Source organism: Aedes albopictus, chromosome 3 (assembly GCF_035046485.1).
Source record: "Aedes albopictus strain Foshan chromosome 3, AalbF5, whole genome shotgun sequence".
Classification (NCBI taxonomy): Eukaryota; Metazoa; Arthropoda; class Insecta; order Diptera; family Culicidae; genus Aedes; species Aedes albopictus.
Genome location: NC_085138.1, coordinates 359,613,239 through 359,637,835, shown reverse-complemented (window position 1 = coordinate 359,637,835; position 24,597 = coordinate 359,613,239). Strand labels below are relative to the sequence as shown.

The window sequence follows — 24,597 nt, the reverse complement described above, 5'->3', positions numbered from 1 at the left end:
ATCCTCTCCCCCTGGTTGAACATCTGAAAACTAACCAAAATGTATTTTCTCGTTTCTCTCTTCCGTGCACCTCTCACTAACCCACTTTTTTAAAACCATAATTCACATCCACCATAAAAGCGCTCACCACTCATATCAATACGTAGATCCGTCGCTCCTGGGACGCGGCTCATCCCGAAGCAGTAGCAACGAACTCCGTAGCCCACCGACTCAGCTACCACCGCAACCTCCAACGCATCTATACCTGCCGCATCCACCACATTCCGCTTCATCTCTCACCAACGGTTCCAACCCCAGCGAAGTCTACTTTAACGATGACATCTACAACAGTCCGGTCAAAAGCAACGATCCTCCCGGAATAGGTCCACCGCTACCTCCACCATCGCAGCACTTCAAAATGCCAAGTTCCTCGTCTGCCTCGTCCATTTCCTGCTGTCCGTCGAATCAGTCCCGTGGAAGCCAACAGCAGCAGCAGCAGCGGTATCAGCAGTTCCAACAACAACAGCAAGCCCACCAGGACTTCCTGGACTACCAACAGCAGCAGCAACAGCACCAACTGGGGCACGCACTGGTTACGCCTCCGGCGGAGATGCACATTCAGCATCAGAAACGGTAAGTTGTGTAATGAGAAAACGGGACAAATAGGGCATCCCGAGAGGAAATGATTGATACAATTTCAACATTAACGTATGAGGAGGATGTGTGACCTTTTTACATTCCCCGTAAACTTCTTTTAAACTTTCAAAACCCGTGAAACCACTCTAAAATACACCTGAGCGTGCCCCTGAGATTCCCAGATAATTTTCTTAAGCCTCAGAAACAGCCCATGAAACCTGAAACCCATCCTCGACTCTTTTGAAATACCCCTGAAAGTTTCTGAATCACCCTGAAACTTTCTGAGCACTATCTTTTTCTTCTTCATCTTTATGGCTCTACGTCCCCACTGAGACTTGGCCTGCCTCGCTTCAACTTAGTGTTCTTTGAGCACTTCCACAGTTATGAATATACCATAATTTGTATACAGTATGCGGCAGGAAAAAATGCGAAAGTATTTTTCAACTTCAAACCTCATTTTCGTCCATTTGACGTCAACCAAACTTTGTTTCAACGTTCCATGATCTCTAATAGGCTAGTTTTCTGAAAAGGTAATTAAAAATTTTGCCATATTGGTCACTAACCTTTACAGGGCGGCGCCTGAAGCTGAAGACAATCAGAATTTTCAAACCGCAAAAAAGTACACAGGTCGCTAAATTTCGTATTTGATAAAACTAAATTTTTAATTTTCTTTACAATATCATCAAATATATGTACTTATTTCATCTAGTATGTGAAACTACATGGCCCTGGATCAGTATGGTCTGGTTGTTCATCGAATTTAAGCTATTTTTTTACTGTTATAGTCATTTTGTTTAATGACCATTGGGCGCGCGGTTTATTGATACCCGCTTATTAGGCTTAGATTATCATATGTTAAACATCAAATGTGTTTATTTTTATTTTGCAGTGCTAGAATATCGACATTAACTGATACACTGTAATGAAAAAATAGTCATATATATCCCATATTTAGCGTGTAATACTGCCTTGAACTTTTCGCATTTTTTCCTGCCGCACCCTGTATTATGAGGCAAGTACAAAGATACACTATGCCCAGGGAGTCGAGAAAATTTTTCCGACCGGAACGGGAATCGAACCCGCCGTCTCCGGATTGGCGATCCATAGCCTTAACCACTAGGCTAACTGAGTACTATGTAATCTCCGAAAACTCTTCGGTACGATTTTGAGTGTAGAATTAGCATTTAAGTTAAAATACACATTAATAAAAACAAAAAAAAAATCTTCGGTACAAAAGGCATATACTCATCAAAATTTCACTGAATCTCTCCTGAAACCATCAGACAGCCTTTAAATCCCTTGGAAAATCTTCTAAACGCCTCTGAAAACTCAATTCTTTGCATCTCTTGGCCACATACCACCTTCTTGCCTTGCAAACTTGAAATCGATTTAGGTAACCTAATGAGCATAAGCAAGCATAAACATTAAGCAAGTCGTATTGCTGGCTCGCTTTTCCTACTCCTGTTAGCGAGCCTGCAAAAGGCTGGTGAGCCGCGAAAACGAAGTTTGGGAAGCACGGTCGTAGGTGATACTTAAAATCCTAAAGGATTCTCGGTGTAATTGTCTTTTAAACAAATTCCAGCCGGCTAATATAGATGCTAATTCCAGAAGGATTTCCTCCAAAATTCCTGATGGGATTCTTTGGCAATTGCGATTGTTCCAGAAATTGCCTATGGGGTTCCTCCAGGAAATGTTCCTGTGATTTGTTTAGAAATTTCTCCAAGGGTTTTTCCTGAAATTGATCTGCACTTGTCACACATCCATGGATTCCTCCTGTCATTTCTCTGTGGATTTCTCCTAGGGTTCCTTCTGGAATTCCTCTAGGAAATATTCTAAGAATTCCCGCTCGGATTTCTGCAGAAGTTCCGCCTGTAACATTTCCTTGATTTTTCAAAAGTTTTTTCAAGAAAATCCTCCTGTAATGTCCTTAAGCATGCCTGCTTGTATTTCTCCAGGCATTCCTCATGTGATTCCTCGATAGATTTTCCCAAGGATTCATCCAGGAATTTCTCTGGGATTACCTTTAGAAATTCTTGTTGGAATACCAAGAATTCCTGATGGGATTCATCCAGCAGTCACTACTGGAACTTCTTCTAGATTTCTCCCAGAGATTTCTTCAGAAAGCATCTAGGCTTTCTTCCAGAAATTCCTCTTTGCAATATTACTGGTAGCCCTCTTGAGATTCCCGCTTCAGGAATGCTGCTGGGATTCATTCAGGAATTCATGGTAGAAGTCGTGTAGGGATTTTCAAGCAATTTTGCTGGAAATCGTCCAAAAACTCTTGGAGGACTCCCTAAAGCAAAACCTTCAGAAATATCCTCAGGGAATGCTTGGGTCATCCCAATTACATTGCTTGGAGGAATGGTGGTGGGAGTTCCTGAAAGAATCTCAGCAAGAACTTCAGGAGAAATTCCAAGAGGAGTCCTTTAAGAAATCCCTAAAGCGTCATCATAAGTTTCTCTAGGAATTCCTCTAAGAATGCCTGCTGGCGTTCCCCTGAAAGTTCCTCCTAGAATTCCTCTAATGTTTATTCTTAGGATTTCGTTTGATGCTCTCCCCGAAAATTTTTCCTATGATTTCTTCGGAGTTTCTTCTAGGATTCGTCAGGGAATTCCTCTTGGAATACATCCAGAAATTACAGCTGGTATACCATCAGGCATTTTTTCTAAAATTTCTTCCGGAATTTTTGCTGAGATTCCACACCTTTCCAGCATGAATATTTCCAATTATGTATTGATCTTGAGGGTAATCCGAGAAATCTTGTAGGATTCCCTGCAGGTATTGCATGGAATACCCTAAAAAAATCGGAGTCTTCCTGCCAGAAATGTCCGGAGCAATCCTAGTAACAGTGCTGGAGCTATTCCAGCAGAATTCCTAAAAATAATTTCCCAGTAAGAATACTAAGAAGAATTCCGGAATGAATCCCTATAGGATTTCCTAAAGGAATCCTTAGAAAAAAAAAACTCTTGATGATATTCTGGAAAATATATGAATAAATTACAGCTGGAATTGCTGGAATAATCCTAGCAAGAATTTCTAATCGTAATTCCAGAAGAGCTCTTTAATGAATCCTCCGAGAAATTTCTAGAGAAATTTCTGAAGAAATCCTTGTCAAAATCTCTGGAATCCAGAAATCTCTTGAAGTGTGACAAAAATAATTTGTTCAGGAATTCCTTAAGGTATTTCTGTAGGATTACCGAGATCAATATCTGAGGCAATCCATGGAAAAATAACTTGCAGAAATCCTTGGACAAATTGCTGGCCATAAGGTATTCTTTGAGGAGCTTGGACCGATTTCCCTGGAGGATTCCCAAAATGAATTCCGCAAAGAATGCTTGAGGTTTTTCTTCGCCAAACCTAGCAAGAATTTCTAGAGATTCCTATCTGGCACTCCTGGAAGAATTTCTCGAGATATTTGGGGGAATCTTCCCTCCAGAGATTTCCCCAGGAATACCTCCATCCAATCGTTTCGGTCTGTTGAGATGCAGGCCCTATGCCAGTTGGAGAGTTATCACAAGAAGAAGAAAAAAAATCAGAAAGAGATGTATTTCATCACAAAGAACAATTTATAGATTAAACGTAAATTCCCAAAAATCCATAGAAATATTTATAAAGTAGAAAAAAAAACTATGATGGGATGGTCTATGAAAATGAGACATAGCTGTTTAAATTGAGTGAATTGGCAAACTTTCATACAATTAATTTTTCTGCAACTTTGTAGAAGACACTAATATTTTATCGTTGATTTTCCAAAATAAAGAAATAATTACATAGAAAAACTCCTTCTAGAGCACCTTACCGCCATGGCAACAACGTGTGGTTATGAACCCAACATTCGGAGTGTCCTCAACGCTCCACAACTAATTATTGACCCTTGAGGTATCAGTTTTAAAGCAAATAAAGCGAATTAGATTGCGAATTTTGCAGTGCACTGAAAAACTGTTTCAAACAATAATCCACAAGAATTACTCCGGAAACATGGACCATATCATCGTTCGGTGCCCACTTTTAGAGAGACAATAAAGTAAAAATGATATACCTGGATTTAGTGGACCCTCAATTTATACATTGATATTTTATTACTAGGTTTTCTCTGTCATCGTCTCCAGATTCGATGACACTGAAAAAGCACTTTTGTAATAAATGCGTGACGACTCGTGTTGACACTGACGCATTCCAAAGCTGCTTTGTATAAATTTAAAAAAAATGTCTTGAGGAAACTTTTTTAGGAACACCTGGAGGAATATACAGGGGATGACCAAAATGTTTGGGATAGGCTACTTTTTTTCTCCCACAAAAAAAATTCAACATGCTGTAACTTTCCAATGACTGAATCAAAAAATCTCAAATTTTGACTGTTTGTCAACCTATTATATGTGCATCATTGGTACAAATTTGGGCTCGATTGATTACTTTTTCGCGAAGTTATAACCGTTCGGGTAAAACACTATTTTTTAGACAACTAATTTTTGTACTGTCATATCTCGGAAACCAGTGAACCGAATTGAATGAATTTTTAAACGTTTATCAACAATATATTGATACTTAATACGACGTTATAAAATATAATGTTTTCTCACGGCGTATTAAGTTATACCGAGTTGAAATTTTTACCCATATAGAGGAAAATAGGTCAAATTTACAATAACACACAAAAATTATTAAATGTGTCCTTCCTTCAATCTTAATAGGCTCTAATATATCTGGTTAGAGATAATTTGAGAACAGAAGTGGAAAATCTTTGGATATCAACACTAAAATTTATTGACATTGATGTAAAAACCCGATTTAATCCACCTATGGTGAACAGAACCCTTCTTACACTTATTAAAATTACTGTTGTATTATTTGTATTTAACATATTTATTTTGTGTAATTGACCAAAAGTTCTAGAAAATATTGTGGATTTGGCATCTAGTGGATTGGTTTCCAAAATAGCATCATGTACCATGGACTAAACTACCACAAATGCCAGACACCTCCTAGAATCTTGTGTGGAATGTTTAAAAATAGCTGGCATATTCTGGAATATTGAATCTTTTGTTAACTACCAGAAGATCTTGAATCGATTAACAAATGGGGAAGAAAATCAGCGAGATACACTTTGTCTAATATCTCTTAATCAGTCGATTAAATTAGCTCCAAAGTACTTGGTATTCATGGTTATGGTGTAGAAAGAACAAAAATGATATATCTACTAAGTTAATCAGTTTTGGCATTAGCTAGTTATTTTGGCTGTCCGGTTCTTGCATTTTTCCCACAATATATAATTTCAAAGTTTTCATTTAACATATTGTTAGTTTTCATAGAATTCCTGTGTATTTGTGATTAGTTATTTATAATTTTGCTGAAAACAATAACCTGCTAGTATACACTTTGTATGAGGTCAGCATTATTTATTGAAAAATAATTTCCCATAGACTGGTCAAAAACTAATGCAAGATAACAAGTGAATATAATAATATAAAAAGGATTTATTTTTTCGTAAGATATCTCAGTAATCAAATGTCGAATCGAAATAAAATTTCAGGGCCTTTTACAAGGATATTGTAGCTTTCATTTGGTGCTTAGAGAACCCAAATCGGTTGACAGACGGCTGAGATATTTATTATGGTACCCTTGGTCAAAAATCTCTCAAAAAAGTTAACCTGTATTACTCCCAAGTACTCTTTGAAAGATATCTCGGTAACCAAATGTCCAATCCTAATGAAATTGTATAGGGTTCTACTAGAATGTTGTAGCTTTCATTTGATGCCAGGAGAACCGAAATTGGTTAACAGACGGCTGAGATATTTATTATGATACACTTGGTCAAAAATCTCAAAAGGTTTAGTCGTATAAATCCTAAGTACTCTTCGAAAGATATCTCTGTAACCAAATGTCCAATCGAAATAAAATCTACTAGGATGCTGTAGCGAAAATACGATCTACTAGGATGCTGTAGCTTTCATTTGGTGCCAAGAGAACCCAAATCGATTCACAAATGGCCGAAATATTTATTATGATACACTTGGTCAAAAATCTTAAAAAGTTCAGATGTATGACTTATAAGTACTCTTCGAGAGATATCTCGGTAACCAAACGTCCAATCGAAAAAAAAAATCAATAGCGTTCTACTAGGATGTAGTAGCTTTCATTTGCTTCCAAGAGAACTAAAATCGGTTGACAGACGGCTGAGAAACGTGCGTGACTTTTTTTGTAACGCACATACACACACACACACACATACACACATACACACACATACATACAAACATTTGCTCAGTTCGTCGAGCTGAGTTCATTGGTATATGAGACTCGGCCCTCCGGGCCTCGGATCGAAAGTCGATTTTTCGAGCGATATTTATACCCTTCTTATGGGTGTAAGAAGGGTAAAAATTACATTGTTTCGAGAAAAATCCAAAAAGTGTCAATCCATGATAACTTTTTTCAACGCTTAAAAAGTATCTATGTTTTAATAGTTTGTGAAGCATTTACATATTCTTAGTGTACGTTCAAAATTTTATTCAATTCGGTTCACTGGTTGCCGAGATATGACAGCTCAAAAATGAGTTGTCTAAAAAATAGTGTTTTACCCGAACGGTTCTAACTTTGCGAAATATTAATCAATCGAGCCCTAATTTGTACCAATGATGCACATATAGTAGGTTGACAAACAGTCAAAATATGAGATTTTTTGATGCGCTCTATGAATAGTTATAGCATGTTGAACTTTTTTGTGAGTGAAAAAAGTTGCCTATCCCAAACATATTGGCCATCCCCTGTATGGAGAAGCTAATAGATAAACATCTGGAAATATTCCTAAAAAGCATCTCTTAAAACATTTCTAAAGAAATTTATGTTAAGAGTTCCTAGGAAATATTTGTGAAGAAATATCTGAATGAATTCCTGAATGAACCCGCGGAGAAGTTCCTAGAGGTATACTTGAAGAAAATCCTAGAGGAAATACTGGAAAATGCATAGAGGAAAATCCGGTGAGGTTCATGAGGGCATCTCTGTGTAAGTATCTGAAGGAATTCCTGGAGTAAGTCCTACTTGAATTAATGAAAGAAATCATGCAAGAATCAGTGGATGAATTACTTTTGGCAATTCCAATGGAATCCTAGATGGAATCTCTGATGAAATTTCTGAAGCAGTTCATGGAGGAATATTAATAGTATCCGTTTGAATTCCTGAAGGAATCTCTGGATGAATTTCTAAAAAAAAAACTTAGAAAATATCCAAAAGAATGTTCGCAAATCTACAATCTCTAAAAAAATGCTGAAGAAATTCCTTGAGAAATTTTCGAAGGAATTCATCGAAGATTTCTGTACGATTTTTTGAAAATAAATTTTATAAATTCATTGAAGAACCATGGATAAATTTGCGAAAAAGTAATGCCTGGGAAAATTTCTTATAGAATGATCTGAATTATCATGACAAATCTTCTGGAAGAATTCACAAAAAATATAATATAAGAATTTGTGTTTTTTTTTTTCTGGAAAAAGCTGGCAACAACGGATTTTTTTAAAAGAATTTCAGAAGTAATCCTATGAAATTTTGTAAGGGAATCCTGGAAAAAATATGAATTGAAACGTTTCCTTCAGAAGTGTGAATATCTAGAGAAAAACTTGAAAAATGTCTGCAGATATCTCCAGAAAAAAATCAGGAAGCAACTCTGGAACAGTTTCTGAAACAAAGCATGCCAAATTTCATAAAAAAAATCCTGGAGAAATTTTTGAAATAATTCGCCGAAGTATTTCTGAAAGTAATTCGTGGAAGATATTCGGAAGGCTTCTAATCCATGGAGGAGTTACCGGAGAATTCTCTTGTGAAAAAGAAATCCCGAGAGGTATTTGGGAAGGAATACCAGGAAGATTTTATGAAATAATCCCTGGAGATTATCCTTAAGAAATTTGTCAAAGAATATTTAGAGGAACTAACTTTTCTAAATTTCTAAAATCATTTCTAAAAAACTCCTCTGAAGAATGTTTTAAAAAATCACTCGCTTATGTTTTCTAAGGATCTGCGATTTCTAAAAAATCTTATGAAATTTCTGAAGCAATCTGTGATAGATTTTCCGAAAGAGCCAGCTTTCTGAAATAAATCCTTATAAGGGATTTTATAAGTGACAGTTATCAACTGAAAGTTTTCTTAAGTATTCATTGGCGAAATTTATGGAAACATCTATTGTGGAATATCTGAATAAATTCTCGGAATATTTTTTTCTAGCAATGCTCAGAAAACCTTACGGGGTTTTCCCATATTGACTACATAGCTTGTCATACATTTCAGAAACTCCCCATCCCTCTGAGAGCATGACTAGGGAGGACCCAAGGAGGAATTCCTGAAGCAATCCTTATTTTTTTTATTTATTTTTTATTCAAGACGCTTTAACCTTACGGGTCATTTGCGTCAATCCATAAATTTCCAAATTCCCAAATGTATCCTGAGAGAGTTTTCTAAAGGAATCTGTGAAGCAATTCATGTGGGATCTTTGAAACTGTAGGAGAAATTTCCAAAGAAATTCCTGAAAAAAATTTTGGAAGATTTTCCCAAAATTCTCCAAAAATATTTCTTAAGGATTTAGGATTTTCTAAAAGAATTCCTTGAAAAACTGAACTAATTTCGATAGGAATTTACGAAGGAATCGCTACACAAATTTAGAAAAAAAATCCCTGGTAGAAATTTTAGAATAAATTTTCCTCATAGAAATTGTGTGTACATTTAAAAGCGCAAAAAAACATACACACACACATTGCTGATTCTCTTATACTCAGAAAGCAGATTTTCCTAGCATTTCTTCCTTCCTTACTTATGGCTCTATGTCCCCACTAGGAAAAATCATAACTCAAGAACGAAGCATCATAGAAACAAAGCAATGTTCTCAGAAATCCAAAAATATATGAAAAATATGAAAAGATGAAAAATATTAAAAAAGTTTTCCACAAAATGTTCCACAGTTAAGAATATTCGTAAAGAAAAGTCGGAAAAACAATGCCCGAACTCGTGGAAAATTTTCAAACAAATATTTTTGAGAAGATTATTTCATAAGCTTCAATCGCTAAAATGTATGGCCAATTTTGTTGAAAAAAGTCCAAATGTGTCATATAAGCCTTTTCTTTGAAAAATCATAACTCAAGAACGAATCGTAGAAACAAATTTTTAATAAAAATGAAAGCTAATTTTCTCAGAAATCCAAAAAAATATGAAGTGGAAAACAGGTTTCCACAAAATTTTCCACCGTTGAGAAAGAAAAGCCGGAAAAACTATGGCCGAAATCGCGGAAAATTTTCAAAAAAATATTTGTGAAAAGGTAATTTCATAAGCTTTGATCGCTGAAGTTTTTGGAATGCACTTTTTTTTTCTTTCCTGAGTTATGGTAAATTTTGTGAAAAATGACCATGTACGCATATACATTATGGTCATTTTTCACATAATTAGCCATAACTCGATCAGGAATGAAAAAAAGTACATTCCAAAAATTTCAGCGGTCAAAGCTTATGAAATGAAAAGCAAAAAAAGCAAAAGCAAAGATCGTACACACTGTACACATCGTAGTTGCTACTCCGTGATTGACCAAAACAATCGAAGTTACACAGATCCAATGAATGGTGCTTGGGACTAGCTACACACTCTCAATGTGCACAAATCGAGAGTTCAATATTTCAAAGTCAATAACGGCGCCGGCCACGTCCTTACGGTCATCGGGAAAGGGGAAGGAATGTTAGTTCGACAACCGTTGTTACTATAAACCGTGGAATCCACAGCATCCCCACAGTTGTCTCAGGAAGGAGTATTTGTTAGTAGGGTAGGGTAAGGTGTGGAACTTGGCGCCACCTTTGGTGGGTGATATGATCCACAAGTTATATGAAAATACACGACACGGTCTTCATCCCGATTATGATTTATTAGGTCGCGATAGTAAAGGTAATGCACATACGTCAACGATCTTTCTTTATTCAATGCGTTACCGCATTGATCGTTTACACTACCGTGAAAACCGACTTTCCCACGAAAGTTATCGCGCGCTTCTGATTTTGCATTCAATATTCGCGTCCCCATCTTCCTACCGAGAATTACAGACTCCAGGAGTCCTAATGAAAACGCATTGGCGAAACTTCTTCTAGTATGTAAAGAAAAAAAAACTCGGAATGATCTCACCCAGTTCCATGTCGTCGGATGACCGCAACCATTCCTTGACTCCTTCAACTTTCTGCAATAATGTTTGCTACCAAGTGTTCATCCATTGTTATCACTTCACGAGGAAGGGAAATGTGCACCTGCCACAAACACGTATAACTCCTCACTTATTCCTTCGAACAATGCTACGCGCGCAACTGCCACAAACAAGCGTCACTTTTTTTCCGCCGAACAATGCAACCCGATCGAGAACCGCAACTGCCCAGAACATGCATCATTCTTCACTTCTTCCTTCGAACAAAGCCACCCGATCGCGGTCCCCATCGCAACTGCCCCAAACACGCGTTATTTTTCCTCAAAGCTTATGAAATGAAAAGCTTAGTTTTTGTCGTCCGCTACCCGGGTAAGATGTCTGCGCTGGATTTGCCTAGATGGTGAGATATCAGATTAAGCAGAATCTTTTCCACGAGCTTCGAGATCAATGGGAGGACGCTAATAAGGCGGAAATCTATAGGGGTTGTTCGATTGGATAACTTAGGAATGATTGCTTTTTTCTAGAATGATGGGAAGGTTTTCTCTTCAATGATTGCATTGAACAGGTTTGTCAGTAGTGGACGTAAGAATGGACTTAGTTTAGGAAGGGGCTTACTTTACAAATTCTCTCCGGGATATGATTTCTTTCAAGGGCGTAGCCAGGGGGGGCAGGGGGGGGGGCGTGCCCCCCCCCCCTGGCCGACAGATTTTTTTTTTAATTCAAGCCGACTCAAAGACTGTCAATACCCAACTAACAATCACTCATTTAACAGGCACCATTATGACGAATTAATTCAGCATGATGTTGAATAACATTTGAATTATTTTCACGTACAACCTATGTTCGGGTTTTGTTCACACAAATTTGGAGAAGTTATAAAGCATCATGTTGTGCACCAACTTAATTTTTTGTTGTTCAAAGCGTTTTACAAATGTACAAGAAAGCTGTTATTAAGCTTTGGCAAAAATGACTGAAAATAAATAAAATGCAAAAATGTTGAACTCTCACGAGCGTAATTATTTGCTCTCATGTTGAGAACACCTATTATGAAATAAGAATTACATATAAAATTACCCAAATCCGGATTAGAACTTGAGACCTGTCGATTGCCAGCCGCATGCCTTCCTATCTGCGCCATCCTAGAGATGGTGAGATGCAGCGCCCAAAGCAAAACATAATCTTCCCATGACTCAATAATGATCACTCCTGAACTTGTGTTCAGCAGTGGTGAATTAGCACAGCACGAGGTAATCAACTGAACAACGCCTTATGCTTCAACAGCTGTTCAGCCCAAAACACGTGTTTTCCATTCTGATTTCGCTGTCAGTATTTTTATCGCACGGTGAGAAAACTTGTATGGAATGCGGCCAAAAAGTGCTGGTCCTTATTGAAGATATTGTTTCCAGACGAACTTATTGCGATATGAATGTTTTTATTTTTATTATTGAATATCGATCTTTAAAAATGTATGACAATATGTGGTGCGGTATGGTCTTGGACATGTTGCATTCACATCATCTGTTCAGGTACTCATTCTACTCATGTTCAGTCGAAGATCCGTTAAGCAATTTTTTATTTATGCTTTTGTCATGGAATCTTGATATTATGTTCAATAAAAAGTGCATAAGGATGTTTAGGGATACTTGAAATGTGTCGACTTCTGAATGCTGTTTGATTATCTAGGTGACTGTGGGAACAATATTCAGTAAACACGACAGCACTGAAATGTCAAATGCGCCGATCCAAGCGTCTCGTACAATCGAACTGCTGCGAAAGATAAAAAATATAATAAAAAAAGACACGGACAACGTCTTCAGCTTTCGGTTGTACAGACTGTTTTAAACTTAACATTAGACAACGGACAACGGAGCATGCACCAGTGGAAACGGGCAAATATAATTTAATCAAGGTACAAGATATCTTGTTACAGACTAATAAATAAATGCCTCATTTTTACGTTGATTACGTCTCTTGGCACTCAATGTTAAACTACAAACTTCTATTCTGTTTTATTTTATTTGACTCGTTTAAAATTTTGGATCTTTAATCACCCTCATTCTTGTTTTCGATCGAATCCACTTTCGAACGAAAATCGTTTGCATTACCGTTTACGCCAGCAAAATCAAATGGCCTACTGATTCGATCGAACCAAAAACGTTCGAAAGTGGATACGTCCGTAAACAAGAATGAGGGTGAATAACTTGGTTGTCTAAACAGTTTTAGCCATGATTTATCCCATAATCTGAACAAAGTTCCGAGTCAAACTATGGCGGGTTGAAGGCGTTTATTTGACAAGTGAAAAGCACATTGTTCAGGAGCATATGCTTATCGATACATCAGCTTAATAAGATGCAGACAAATGTTTTGTTAAACTCTTTTGTTCAGGAATCAATGCTTGTCGAATAAATTTTTTGTTAAACTTTTGAAAAGTGTTTTAATTCATCATTGTTGATACCGACGAGGAAAGTCGAACATTGACTATTTTCTCAATTGAAAAATCATTTAAACAGTAATGTATAGAGCATAATTTTAGTTCAGCTATCATTACCATTATTAAGCAATAATTCAGCAAGCTTGCTTGTTTGTGACTTGCAATTGTTAGTTGGGTAATTCAAGTGTTCCAGAAAAAATATTAAAAAAAACTATTCTCTAGACTATTCTAATAATTGAGGTTTTTATCCACAATTATCCAACCTTTTTTTCTTGAGAATCACAGGAAATTTCGCCAAGTATTTCTCCAAGAGATCTACTTCAATCTTATCATGGAATTTAACCAAATAACAAGCTTGGATGAATGGTTGAATTTTGTGATGTTTATTCATGGAACACAAAAACAGCATGGCCAGTTTCCGGTAGGGAAAAACAAGGACTTTGTAGAGCTAGAGTGCAGTTATATGCTATTGCTACACGAATTTTCACTTGTATTCAATTCAAACAAACGTCATGCTAAGATAATAATACCTAGGATTTCTTTACAAATTCTTTCAAGGACATCTCCAGAAATTCCTTTAGGCAGTTAATCAGGAACTTTTCCATGGATTCTTTCAGAAATTCCTCAAGGAACATATCCAGGAGTTTCTCTTTCGTGAATTTTTCCATGGACATCTTGCAGGGTTCAGATAGTTTTTTTAGGGTTTGTTCCAAGAAATGCTTTAAGAATTCCCCCCACGATTCCTTCAGTTTTTTACAAATACTTCTGCAAGGATATATCGATGAATTCCTTCAGGAATTTTCCATAGTTTCCTTCAGTGATTCTAGCATGGATTGCTCCAGAGAGTTTTCCAAGAATTCCTGTATGGGTTTCACCAGGCATTCCTCCGGGAATTTCTCCTGGGATATCTTTAGAAGTTCCTTCAGTGATTGTTCCAGTGCTTGTTTCGATAATTCCTCCAGAAATTTCCAGGAGTTCCTTAAATCATTGTACAAAACATTCTCCATCCAAAAATTCCAACAATAATTCGTCCAAAAAATATTACAGACATGGATGCCTTCATTTTTATTTTCCTACAGAAATTCTTCCAGGAATTTGTTAAGAAAGCTTTCCTGGGATTTCCTAAGGAATTCATCATGGGATTGCTTCCGGGATTCCTCCAGATTTTCCTTCAAGCATTCCTCCAAGTATTCGACCGGGAATATCTTCTGTGTTTATTTCAGAAACAACTTCAGGAATTATTTAAAAAAATCCTCCAAGGGTTCCCCCAGGAACACTTTTTAGAATTCCTTCAGAAGATTCCAAAAAATAATACAATACTTCCTCCAGGAACTATTTAGGAATTCCCCAGGATTTTTCCTGGGGTTTCATCAGGAACTGCTACAGGGATTCCCCAAGGAATTCTTCCACGAACTCTTATTAGTATTCCTTCAGGATTTCTCCAAGGATTCCATCTACAATTTCTTCAGAAATTTTTACTGCGAATTCTCCATGAATTTCTTCAGAGATTCCTCTAAGAATTAGTCCAGGGATCCTCTGGGAATTGAAATGCGTATAGATATTTCTCCAGAAATTCCTCCAGGAATTCTCATAGAGATTCCTCCAGCAGTATTTCTAGAGATTCCTCCGTTAAACTCAACGGGTATTCTTCTAGTATATCCCCCCGGGAATCGTCCAAGAATTTCTGCAGGACTTAACTCGGGACTTCCTTCTGTGATTCTTTCTGAAACAACTAATTTTGAACATCTTCCAAAGATTTTCCCACGAACTCTTTTTAGGGTTCCTCCAGCAATTCCTCATTGCATTTTTTAAGGATCTTTTCTAGGAATTGATTCAGTATTTCCTCCAGGAACTGCTTAGGGATTCCCTTAGTAATTCCTCTTGAAATTTCTTCCGGGTTTCCTTCTGCAGTTTCTTCAGAAACTCTTCTAAGGATTCCTCCCGAATTTGTTCAAGAACTCCATCTGCGATTTCTTGAGGAATTATTTCTGGTATTCCTATACGAATTCCCTAAGAGATTTATCCAAAAATTTCTTCAGGAATTCATCTAGGAATTACTCCAGGAAATCCTTCAGGGATTTCTTCAGAAATTCTTCCAGGATTTTTTCTAGGAATACCTTCTGGATTTTTTCCAGAAATTCCGCTAAGAAATCTTCCAGTATTCCCTCCAGGAATTGCTACAGGCATTCCTCCAGGATTTGCACAAAAATCTCCTCCAGGAACTTTTCTAGTGATTTTTCCAGGGATTTCTTCAGAAATTCCTCCGAGAATTTCTCAGGTGATTTTTTCAGAAATTTCTCCCCCAGAAATTTATCCACAAATTGTTGAAGAAATTATTACAGAGATTCCTCCTAGAATTCCTTCAAGGATTCCGCCAGCAATTCTCCAGGAATTACCCCAAGAATTTCTTCAGGAATACCTCCAGCAATTTCTCTAGGAATTGATCCAATAATTGCTTCTGGACATCCTTCAGAAGTTATGTCAACAATTTCTCCAGGATTTTTTCCAGAAATTCTTCTGGATTTTTTTTCAGACATTCTTCCAGAAAATTCTCCAGGAACACCCTCAGGAATTTTTCAGAGATTCCTTCAGGAAATCCTGCGAAGATTCCTCCAGGAAATCCCCCAGAAGTTCCTCTGAACATTATTTTTGGAAATCCTCTAGGGATTTCTTCATAAATTCTTCCAGGAAATTCCTGGAGGAATACCATCAGCATTTTTTCAGAGATTCCCCCAGGAATTTCTTTACCAACTGCTTCTAGGATTCCTCCAAGAATTCCTTCAGGAATTCCTTCGAGTATTTATCCAAGAATTCCTACAGAAATTCCGCTAGAAACTCCTCCGGAGTTTTCTTAAGGGATTTTTTCAGAAATAGAAAAATAATAGAATAAAAATAGAAATTTCCCCCCCCCCCTCTAAAAATTCATCCAGTAATTCTTCCAAAAATTCTTATAGAGATTCCTCCTGAAATTCCCAAGGGAATACCTCTTGGAATTTCTCCAGAATTTTATCCAGGAATTTTTCCAGGAACTTATCCAGGAAATACCCCAGGAATTTCTACATGAATTCCCCCAGGAATTTCTCCAGGAATTTCTCTAGGAATTGCTCCTGGACATCTTGCAGAAATTGTGTCAACAATTCCTCTAGGTATTTCTCCGGGAATTTCTCATGAGATTCCATCAGGAATTGCTTAAGGGATTCCTCCAGAGATTTCTCCATGGAATCTCTTCAGGAAATTCTTTGAAGATTCCTCCAGGAAATCCTGCAGAAGTTTCTACAAGGATTCTTCCAAGAAATCCACTAAGGATTCTTCAGAAATTCTTCAAGAATATTCTCCAGGAATACCTTCAAGAATTTTTCAGGGATTCCTCCAGGAATTACACCAGGAATTAATCAAGGAACACCATCATAAATTAGGGATTGCTTCAGAAATTCTTCCAGGGTTTTTTCTAGGAATACCTTCTGGAATTTTTCCAGAAATTTCACCAAGAAATCTTCCAGTTTTCCCTCCAGGAATCGCTACAGATATTTCTCTAAAAATTCCGCTAAAACTCGTCCAGGAACTTTTTCAGGGATTTTTCCAGAGATTTCTCCAGGAATTCCTTCTGAGATGTCTCTTGAAATCCCCCCGTGAATTTCTCAGGGGATTTTTTTCAGAAATTTCTCCCAGAGCTTCTCCATAGATTCCCCCAGAAATTCATCCAGAAGTTGTTGAAGGAATTCCTCCAGAGATTCCCTCACGGATTCCGCCAGCAATTCCCAAAGGAGAACCTCCAGCAATTCCTCCAAGATTTTATCCAGGAATATCTCCAAGAACTATTCCAGGAAATTCTTCAGGAATTACCCCAAGAATTTCATCAGGAATTCCTCCAGAAATTTCTCTAGGAATTGATCCAGGAATTGCTCCTGGACATCGTTCAGAAATTATGTCAACAATTTCTCCAGGAATTTTTCCAGAAATTCTTCTGGAGATTTTCTCAGAAATTCTTCCAGAAAATTCTGCAGGAATACCCTCAGGAATATTTCAGGGATTCCTCCAGGAAATATTCCAGAGGATTCTGCCTGGAAATCCTCTAGGGATTTCTCCATAAATTCTTCCAGGAAATTCCTGGAGGAATACCATCAGTAATTTTTTGGAGATTCCCCCACGGACTTCTTCACAAACTGCTTCTAGGATTCCCCAGAGATTCCTTCACGCATTCTTTCAAGGATTTATCCAAGAATTCCTCCAGAAATTCCGCTAGAAATTCCTCCATTTCATTTCAGAAACAGAAATATAATAGAGTAGAAATAGAACTCTCCCAGAATTTCTCCCCAGGGATTTCTCCACGAATTTTTCGAGGGGTATTTCCAAAGATTCCACCAGGGAATCCTCCAGAAATTCCTCCAAAGGTTCTTTCAGGAAATCCTCCTGGAATTTCTCAAGGGATTTTTTTCAGAAATTTCTCCAGCAATTCCTCCCAGAGTTCCTCTGGAGATTTCATCAGGAATTTCTCCCAGAATTCTCCTAGGGATTCCAAGAATTTACCCAAAAAATTGCTCAAGGAAATTCTCCAGGAATTACGCCGGGAATTTGATCAGAAGTTTCTACAGGCATTCCTCCAAGGATTCCTTCACAAATTTCTCTAAGATTTCATATTTGAATTTTTAAAGACATTTCTTATGAAATTTTACTAGGGATTCCGTCCAGAATTCCTTCAGGAATTTCTCCAGAATTTCCTCCAGGGAATCCTCCAGAAATTTATCTAGGATTTCCTCAGGAGATCTCTTCAGAAATTTCACTAGGCATCCCTCCCATAATTTATCCAGGAATTCGTAAAGGTTAATTTTTTGAAATTTTTTTAGGAGTTCCTTCTGGAATTCAAAAATTCAAAAAAATCTATAGGAATTTCTACAGCAAATAGTATTGGAAGATAAATGGAAGCATACAGGAACCAGGAAATTCTAGGTTTATCCTCAAAAGAGCTCGTAATTTCCAAAAGAGTTCAGCTATAATTTCTGGTGAATGTTTTGTAGACATTGACAAAAAAATCAGAGCAAAATATTGTACGAGTAAATAAAAATCCTTAATCTTCCAGAAATTGGCCATCGCTACCAGCACCACGTTGATTTGTGTAGATCAGGCGAGTTTTTGTTAACGTATTGTACAAAATACAACTGGGTTAACCCTTATAAAACTTTTAGAATATAATGTTATTATATTCAATTTCATCGTGTTGCGTTTAGTTATAAAAGCTAGTAGGTTCATTTTTACTAAGGGTGCTTGCCCCCCCCTGACCGAAAAGCTGGCTACGCCCTTGATTTCTTTAGAGGACAGTGATTTACTGATCGAAATAAGTAAGCTGTGCAAAAACAGCTATTTCAGTCGATATTTAGGGGTGGGGTAAAGAATTAAAGTGGAGTTTATACTAGAGCCAACATTCAAAAAAAAAACATTTAAAATTAAATTTTCAAACATAACATTTAGTTCAGCAATCGGTGATTCTAGAACAATGGATACTAATACTAACAATATCATTCAGGGGGTCTCATGCAGATTGCGGGGGCCTCAGGGACGCTTCAAGGGGTCTCAGGGAGTTCCAGGAGGATTTACGTGCGTTTCAAATGCATCTCAAAGGGTGTCAAGGTGTTCCAGTGGATCTAAGGGGTACTTCAGGGGGTCTCAGAGGCGTTTAGGAGGTCTCAGAGGCGTTTCACGGGATTAAAGAACCTTCAGGGGGTTTTTGAAGGTCTCAGGAGCATTTTAGGGGAGCTTCCAGAGGGTCTCAGCAGGGATGCCATTTATACTGATTTATCTGTGTTATACAGATTTTTAAGCATCCGTACAGATGAAATACAGATTTTTGTGCTAGAAGGTTTTTATGTGTATGGGATACAAGCTTTTCACCATAATTTTGCATGGGATATAGATTTTTGAATAGAGCGATACATATTTTGCAAAAAATCATCTGGCATCGCTGGGTTTCAAGGGCGTTTTAGGCATTTCTCGAGATCCCAGGTCTATCTGGAAGTCTCAGAAATGTTCCAGGGGGTTTCAAGGGCTACCTTGGGGTTTCAGAGGTGTTTCAGACGTTTTCAGGGGTGTCAATTTCTTGAGTTCGAGTTTCACCGGAGTACGTAAATCCTTTTCCTAATCAAATCTCAATTTTTGTGCACATGGATTTCAAAGCATTTTTAACAGTGTGATCTCAGGGTGTTTCAGAGGGTTTCATAGGGTTCAGGAGGTGTTCTAGGGGGTCTCTGAGGTGCTTCATACTACTGAAACCCCCTGAAATCTTCGTAATCCCTTTGAAATAGCTCTAAGCTCCCTCTAACTTCTCGAACCCCTTAACAAAACCCCTTGAAATCCACCATGCCTTGAAACACCACTGAATTCTCCAAAATTCCCTTAAAATACCTCTGAAACGGTTGTAGAACATATCATCCTTTTGAACACCGGCGTGATTAGCATTACTGTTTCCTGAAAACCCCTTGAAACGCCTCTGAAATGGTATCAAACGCTCCTCAAACCTCTCGGAATGCCCTCAAAACGTTCCTGAAACACCCTTAAACTCTCTGAACCCCTTGTAACGCGCTTTAAAGGCTGCTGAGACCCGCTTGAATTACCCCTAAAGGTCCCTGAAGCCACCTTTATACTATGTAAACTACCATTATTTGGGTGTTCGTTGATGTGCTGCTTCCACACTTCAATTACGTCAAGATGCTTCCATCCTTATACACTGAAACCTCTTTTTATGCACATGTCTCAAAAATCTGGTCGCAGTGATGGAAATACCCGACACGGAATGCACATGGATGGGACTGCATAAATTTAAAATATGCATAAATTAAAAAAAGGGAATAAAAGAGGGAAATGAATGCATAAATTAAGTTTGGGCTTTAATAAGAGAATCTAGTTCGCGAGAACAGGTCTTGCTCCTGGGCAGTTGAGATGGGGCTAAAGGGGTTTCCAGAAAGTTCCCAGAGAGCCCAAAAAGAGCCCCCTTTAGGGGCTTCAGGGGCGTTTTAAGGGATTGTTTCGAGGGATTTGAGGAGCCTTTTAAGGGTGTTCTGTCAAGATTTTTCACGGGATTACGGGGAATTCTGGGGTATTTAAATAGTATAAGTGGGTTCAGGGGCGTTTCAAGGGGCTTTAAGGCCAATTCAAGGGATCTCAGGAGCCTTTAAAGGGCGTTGCAAGAAATTTGAGGGGCGTTTTAAGGTATTTCAGACGGCATTTTCACCTCTCTGGATGCAACCTCGCTAGTCTAGAACACGTTTGTGCTGGTAGATTTTCTCGGCTGGGCACATACGACAGATCCGTCTCCAAAGGGTTAAACCCCCCGGGGATCCCATGTAACGCTCCTGAGAGGCTTCGAGAGCGCTGAGAACTCTTCCGTAACGCTTCTGTAACACCTCTGAATCCCCTGACAATGCTCTGAAACGTCTTGAAATGCCTCCTAAGTCCCCCTTAGACCCCCTCGGACCCCATGTTGTTGACTCGCCGGTCAACGGGTAGGAGTAGCCAAAAGCGATAACGAAGTTCCAATTTCTTAATGTTTTATTGCGTTCATTTAAAAATTCCTATAAAGTAAACTCATTAAGTTCAATCCGGTTTTATCAGGAGTTTACTTACGTTTAGTTCTTTCGCTTTTTATTTCCTCCTTTCTACGTCCTCGTATGTGGCTCTAAACTTCTAACGACAAACCTGGCTCTGCATGGTACATGTATGTTAGCGAATTCATTCATATTAAACTCATGAAGTGAGGCTTAAGCTCCCATTAGACGTGACAAATATTTGGCCAAACAAACCCAACAAATGACCACCACAACGTGAATCATAGGGGCTGTCCATAAACCACGTGGTCATAGGAGGGGGGGGGGGGGGGTTCGGCCAATGATTATTTTGTATGGAAAAATTAAAAATTTTGTATGGACAAATGACCACGCGTGGGGGGGGGGGGGGTGTTGAAAAGTCCCAAAAAAAATGACCACGTGGTTTATGGACAGCCCCATAGCAACATAATCATAACATAATCATATTTGTGATGACAAACAGTCTAATAGCACCTTTACGTGAACGTGTATAACTGCAACCGACACCCGAATTCACATAACCGTTCGGTCAGCTATATAAACTAAAGTACGGCGATCTAAACTAATATTCAAGATAATTCAGAATTAGTGATAACAAACTGCATATCGCGAAATAACCTTACATAAAATAATGGCTAAAGAAAATAATTAAATCTAGTAGCTTTCCGAGGGATCGCAACACCATGTAACGCACCTGAGAAGCTCCGAACCCCTTGAAAACTCCTCCGTAACGCTTCTGAATCCCCCCGAAGAGGCTCTGAAACGTTCTGAAATGCCTCTAAAATCCCTCTTAGATCCCCTCGGACCCCGTGTAACGCACCTGAGAGGCTCCAATCCCTCTGAAAACTCTTCCGTAACGCTTTCATAACGCTTCTTAATTCCGCAGAAAATAATCTGAAACGTCCTGTAATGCCTTCAAAATCCCCTTTAAATCCCCTCGGACCGCATGTAACACACCTGAGGGGCTTCGAACCACACGAAAACTCCTCGTAACGCTTAAGTAACGCCTCTGCTTCCCGCCGAAAATGCTCTGAAATGTCTTGAAATGCCTCCAAAACGCCCCTTAAACCTCCTCGGACCCCATGTAACGCATCTGAGAAGCTCCGAACACCCCGAAAACTCCTCCGTAACGCCTCTGAATCACGCCGAAAATGGTCTGAAATATCCTGAAATGCCTCAAAAAACCTCCTAAACCAAAACCCGTAAAAACGCCTCCGTTACGCCTCTGAAATCAGCCTAAAATGCTCTGAGACTTCCTGAAATGACTCCGAAACCCCCTTAAGACCCACCGGAAACACCCAAAAACGAACCTGTAGCCTTCCTTTGCTCTCCTCTGTAAACACGGCTTGGCCGCCGTTGCTATAGTTCATATCATTATTAAATATTCTTATGCACAATATTGGCTCTGAGTATCTTTCCCTCTTTTTATATTGGGATTAAAAAAAGGTGCATAAATCAAAAGTGCATTATAAATATTATGCATAGAAAGAGGTTTCAGTGTATTTGGAAATTTCGTAAAATAAAAGTATCTTGAAGAGTTGAGAGCCAATATATTCGATACAGTAAGCGCACGGGTATTCAATACGATCTTTCTGAGGGTGATTAGTTTGATGCCTGCTCAGTTCAGGAATTTTCAAAAAGGAATTTTCCTGGATAACCTTGGGTATTAAGTATCTTCCTGCTTGCTACGCGTTATATTTAACCAAAACGTTCACTGGCAGAGGAAGCTGTAAGTTAACAACTATGGAATTGCCTATAGAACACTAACCTTTGAAGCAGGATTTGTCCCATTTTGGGCGTTCCGCCAAGAAGAAGTACAAATGGGCTTAATGAAGGAATAAAAAAAAATGCATTATTTCAGAGCTCTTCTGCAGAACAGTGTTTCCCATATTATTCAGGTAAATTCTACAAGTAAATGAGCCAAAAAAAAATGTAGGATGTAGGAGTGAAAATCCAACAATTATAGGTTATCACACATTGCCACTCAAACATCATCAAACCACGATATTGTCCATCTAGTCATTTGCAACCATGCCAGCCCAAATATGACCACACGTCTCTAATCCAATCAAATCTCACTAAATCGACGTCTCTTCTGTCTCCATACAGATTATGCGGTAGCTGCGATGCCATTCCAGGTGGTGGAGGCCCATCAATGAAGCCCTACCCGCACGGCATCGGAGTAACATCAGCGGGGCCGGGTGAATCTCACCTTCAACCGCATCATCGACCTCCACTGTTGCACAGCGTCAGCCTCAGCAACGGGCACTCCACCGAACAGCATCAGCAGCAGCACGAAAACGCCACCAACTGCTTCAATGGGACCTGCTCCTCGGATGGTTCCGGCACCGGAAGCAGCGGAAGCGGTGGCTTCTCTCAGCGATCCAAGTTCGCCCGCAAGGTGCATGTAAATATCGAAAACGCCATCAATGGAAACTATCATCACAATCACCCACACCATCACCATCATCACCATAATCATCATCACAATCAACATAATCACCATCTGAACGGGCAGCATCAGCAGCAGCAACAGGAGACGATCAGCGAACATGAAGAGACTGAAAACGACAAAATGCTTAATAGTAGTTATAGTTGTGACACGGACGGCGGTGACGGTGAAGTGACGACGCTGAGCAACGGTTGCGGCCTCGGGCGGGACGACTGCGAGGACGACGATACATGTTGCTCGTGCAGCGAGGAGGGATCCTTCCTGTACGAGGAGCCGATTCAGGTCAAGTAGAGATCCGTTGCCGTGACGGCGCTGGCAGAGGCTAACGTTCCTATGTAATTATACTCTCTCTCTTCCTCGATGAGGTGCACTGCCGTGTGCAGCATTGTTGTCCCATGTTCTATGGGAATCCCTATTAACATGGGACAACTATGCTGCAGACGGCAGTGCACCACCATGGTGAATCCATGGATTCGTTGGCAACGAACAACAACGAGCGAGCGAATATCCTTTTCCTATCACTTTAGGTTGTAGTGCTGCGTAACGCTGGCGCTGACTGGCTGCTGCTGCTGCTGCTGCAGCGCTATATTTATGATAAGATCTTCCCATCTACATACGAGGGGCAGGTCGTCAGTTCCGTTTAAAAAGTAATTTATTGAAATTTGACTAAACGGCCGAGCATCGTGTCGTCGTCGCAGGGCTTGCAGTGAAAATTAATTTCAATCGAAAACTAAAGCCATCCGGAAGTCGGAGGCATGCGCGGAATGCAAAACCGAACCGGAATCCTTTCCCATTAGCATGGATGAGGCTCCCGGTGCGGAAGGATTTCGCTTCAAGTTCTAAAGGATAAAAAATGGATTATACATGCGAGCAAATGGGAAACAGTAGTGAGCGCATCGCGAAACGGGGAGCCAATTGCATTGGACATGATGAGATTAAGCATTCAAGTCTGCTAGGTGAGCAACTATTAAATTGGAGATTGGAGGTGAATACTAATGAAGGGGGCACGAGTGGCGTTCAGTACCTATGTTGATGTAGAGACCTAGGGCAGAGGCGGCAAGTATGTTGATGGAAAGGATTGCAGAGTAGGGCTCGAAACCGATCACAAGCTAAGTTTTAGAAAAATACACTTTCACAAAGCTTTTCGGAATTCCTGAAGGGAATTCTACGAAATACCTGAAGGGAATTCTACGAAATTCCTGAAGGGAATTCTACGAAATTCCTTAAGGGAATTCTACGAAATTCCTGAAGGGAATTCACAGAAATTCCTGAAGGGAATTCTCAGAAATTCCTGAAGGGAATTCTCAGAAATTCCTGAAGGGAATTCTCAGAAATTCCTGAAGGGAATTCTCAGAAATTCCTGAAGGGA

The 24,597-nt window shown here is 39.0% G+C and overlaps 1 protein-coding gene across 2 annotated transcripts in view; it reads left to right on the top strand.

Moving 5' to 3' along the window:
• LOC109428969 (protein sax-3) overlaps nucleotides 1-23,615 on the top strand; it is a 109,808-nt gene extending 86,193 nt beyond the window's left edge. The window contains exons 10-11 of one of the 2 annotated variants that reach the window (XM_062855383.1): nucleotides 147-612; nucleotides 22,886-23,615. In XM_062855383.1, coding sequence (XP_062711367.1) covers nucleotides 147-612; nucleotides 22,886-23,519 — 1,100 coding nt within the window. In that variant the 3' untranslated portion in view covers nucleotides 23,520-23,615. Of the gene's footprint in view, nucleotides 1-120; nucleotides 613-22,885 lie in introns of both variants that reach the window. The other variant, XM_062855382.1, reaches the window with a different exon arrangement.
• The last annotated feature ends 982 nt before the right edge of the window (nucleotides 23,616-24,597 follow it).